Genomic DNA, 3,918 nt, shown 5'->3' with positions numbered 1-3,918 from the left:
AATTCATTCATATCTTTTTTCTTGCCTCCATCTATCCCAGAAGTATTTTATTCATATCTTTTTTTCTTGCTCCCACCTATCCCAGAAGTATTTTATTCATATCTTTTTTTTTTCTTGCTTCCATCTATCCCAGAAGTATTTTATTCATATCTTTTTTTTTCTTGCTTCCATCTATCCCAGAAGTATTTTATTCGTACCTTTTTCTTCCCTCCACCCATCCAAGAAGTATATTACAGATAGAAGCGAACTGTTTGCAGTTTTACGTGTAAAGGTTCTCTCTGCTGGTCGTAGTTTTTAGAAATATTACTCTTTTAGACAGTGGACAAATAAGTATCAGTTCGTATACTGCAAATGTTAAACGTGTGAAAGTTTATAAATTTGACCCGTGTGATGAAGTTTATATTAAATATAAGTTTTGTTTGTGTAAGTTAGCGGTTTTTAAACGTTTCAGCTTCTGCTTCATTTCCATAACTGGACAACCCTTCCTCAGACCTCAGATTGAGAACCACGGGTGTAGATATTTAGAAAGTATATATGTCGTTAACCCTGCTGTACCAGGCCTGGCATGGCCTGGTAGTTAGGGCGCTGGACTCGCATTCTGTGGAAGAGTTGGAAGTGGGTGGTATTTATTTACTGCCTTCCCTCTAGTCTATCAGTACTAAATCAGGGACGGCTAGTCCAGGTAGCCCTCGTGTAGCTATGCGTGAAGTTCAAAATAAACCAAACGAACACTGTGTAATAGTTCTTGGCATAGAGATAGCTTGAAAGGGTGTTTTGAGGCACATTTCAGTTACACACTTCAAACACTTTTGTCTCCAAAACGATGGTGCAAAATAATGATTTGCCACCAAACATGATTCGCCCGAACTGTCGACATAAATCTCATTTTCTTGAGGGTGTTTTTTTAACATAAAAGCATAAGAGTTTTGAGTGTTTTTTTTTGGTATTTTGTTTTATAGAACCTTACTTCTGTGTGTCACAGGCATAACATGCACAATGATGTTCACAAGAAACGAGAAAGTTACCTAATGCCTCACAACTGGGCAACTACTTGGCTTGCACGTGAGTGTATTAGGAGTACATTTCGAAGATTGAACAGTATCTATCGCAAGAATCACGAGCGTTCCACACTAAGAGCTTGAGAAATTGAAAGTATAATAGTTCTAGTTCCTGTATATTTTTCTATCACCTTCAGGACACGTGCTGTGTTTATTTCTATTAGTGTTGCTTGGATTAAGTAGTTTGTTGTTATAATTTAACATTTCAGGTGAGTAGCGTTTTTTAGATCTTACGTTTGGATATCCAGGACGTTTTAAAATTTCTTCTGTTCTTCAAGTTATAAACTTGACAGTAGGAAGCGTTATAAAGCCTTAATTAAGTAATTTAATATGTCACGCTGTAAATTTTCATTACATATTTGAATAACTTTTTTATTGCTGTAATTAGTGAAGCAGTTTCTTATTACTTAAGTCCAGGTGTTGATACAACTGTTTTATTCTATATACAGGTGTGTGACTGGCGTTTTATCCTATATACAGGTGTGTGACTGGCGTTGTATCCCACATATAGGTGTGTGACTGGCGTTTTATCCCACATGCAGGTGTGTGACTGGCATTTTATCCCACACATCTGTATATAGGATAAAACGCCAGTCACACACACCTGCATATAGGATAAAACGCCAGTCGCACACACCTATATGTAGGATAAAACGCCAGTCGCACACACCTGCATGTAGGATAAAACGCCAGTCGCACACACCTGCATGTAGGATAAAACGCCAGTCACACACCTATATGTTGACTGGCGTTTTATCCTATATACAAATGTGTGACTGGCGTTTTATCCTACATACAAGTGCGTGACTGGCGTTTTATCCTACATATAGGTGTGTGTGACTGGCGTTTTATCCTATATACAGATGTGTGACTGGCGTTTTATCCTATATACAGATGTGTGACTGGCGTTTTATCCTATATACAGATGTGTGACTGGCGTTTTATCCTACATACAGGTGTGTGACTGGTGTTTTATCCTCTACAGGTTTGACTGTGGTATGGGAATGGGAGTTCTTAGAAGTGTCCGACCAGTGGTTCCTCGTTCTTGGAACTTCATCAATGTGTACAGAGACCGATGGGACGCTTGGCTGCAGTTGAATAACGGAAAGCAAGTTCAAGGAAGATCTAAGGTCAGATTTATTCGATCATAATGTCGGATGGTAGAGGAATTCTATGAAAATCTGATTTTATAAATATATTGAAAAAAGGCCGTAAAATTTAGTTTTCAGTGACTAATACAGCATATTCCACAGAGTAAGACTACGTTTTTTGACAAGTCTGTTTCTTATGTAGTTAATTGGTTAAACTTTTAGTTAAAGAAAGATATAACCACCATCAGGGGTACTTCACTCATTTATCCCAATTTTATTAACAGTTTACGAATCTTTAGAAAATTAAAACATCTTTCTAAAATTTAATATGCTTTTAGCTATTCATTACAAAGTATGCAAATCAATGTATTATTAGGTTTTCTAGTTATTTAATATTATTATTTTATTAAGTTATTTTCTAGTAACTACTTACAGTATTAATATGTTGTTATCATATATTTTGCAATATATGATTCTTTAATTACTAAGCAATATATAAATTTCACATATAATAATGATTTTAATTATTCATTTTTTCGTTTTTATTTCTTGCATTACCGATAAGTTCACGTTATCAAAATAATTTCTTCCACGGCAGTGCTTAGAGCAGACTGTTGGTACTTGTGTTTTTATGTGAGTTATATTATTTATTACTTTAACTTATTTTTTGATATTATCATTTCGTTACAAAGATTGTTTAGCACTGTTGGCTTAATATTTGTATTAGGTCGTCAAAAAGCTAATGTCGCGTTTTGGAACACTTTCATTAACAAACCCCCCAAAAACGTACACACGTATAATAATTAAACGAACCGTCTAAACGTCAAGTTAGTGTAGCCTATATAATGTGTAAAGTTTAGGATACTCTAATCCCTTATAGTGATGGCACACGACGAGGCACAGATTCGGCATGTAATGCTGTTTGAATACAAGAAGGGAAGCAACGCCTCTGTAGCCACAAAGAATATCAAAGAAGTTTATAGAAATGTTTTGAACTTCGTGAGTGTCAATGGTGGTTCAGCAAATTTCGTTCAGGTGATGGCAGGGGCCCATATGTTGGAACTGATATTGATGCTCTGAAGACGCTTGTCGAGTCTATCCCAAGGCAACACACTCGTGAAATGGCCCTGAAATTGCATGTCTCTCATGAATCAATGCGTAAACATCTAAGGAATATGGGAAAACTCCATAAAGAAGGTGTTTGGGTACCTCACGAACTCTCCGATGTTCATCGTTTTTGACGTGTGAACGTTGCTTCGTCGCTTCGTCTCTTCATTTTTGGACAGAATTATCACCGGTGATGAAAAATTGATTTTCTATGCGAATATTAAACGTCAAAAACAGTGGCTCAATCCTAGACAAAAATCACTTCATGGACTCCATCCGCAGAAAGTGGTGCTTTTGGTGGCACATCAAAGGAGTAATTCATTTCGAACTCCTCAATCTACAGCGAACTGTCAATGCAGAGATCTATAGTCAGCAACTGGAATGTTTAAATCAAGCCTTTCGTCAGAAACGCCCTTCATTCGTCAGTCGGAAAGGTGTTCTTCTTCTCCACAACAATGCACGTCCACATGGGGCACGTTTGATGCAAGATTATGGAGTTGGGTTGGGAAGTTCTCCCCCACCCACAATATTCTCCACATATGGCACCATCAGAGTACCATCTTTTTCATTCGCTGCAACAACATTTTAATGGCAAAACGTATGCAAATGTGGAAGGTGTTAAAGAGGACATCGACATGTTTTTTGCTTCAAAACCAAGTGAT

General features: G+C 37.0%; 1 protein-coding gene across 1 annotated transcript in view; it reads left to right on the top strand.

Moving 5' to 3' along the window:
- The window catches only part of LOC106458584 (pikachurin-like), a 151,185-nt gene that overhangs the window by 118,618 nt on the left and 28,649 nt on the right, over positions 1 to 3,918 (top strand). The window contains exon 5 of the mRNA XM_013918104.2: positions 2,044 to 2,188. Within this exon, the coding sequence (XP_013773558.1) occupies positions 2,044 to 2,188 (145 nt within the window). The remainder of the gene's footprint in view (positions 1 to 2,043; positions 2,189 to 3,918) is intronic.

This window comes from Limulus polyphemus, unplaced genomic scaffold (genome assembly GCF_000517525.1).
Source record: "Limulus polyphemus unplaced genomic scaffold, Limulus_polyphemus-2.1.2 Scaffold488, whole genome shotgun sequence".
Classification (NCBI taxonomy): Eukaryota; Metazoa; Arthropoda; class Merostomata; order Xiphosura; family Limulidae; genus Limulus; species Limulus polyphemus.
The sequence above is the reverse complement of the archived record's forward strand: the minus strand, read 5'-3'. Positions and strand labels throughout refer to the sequence as shown.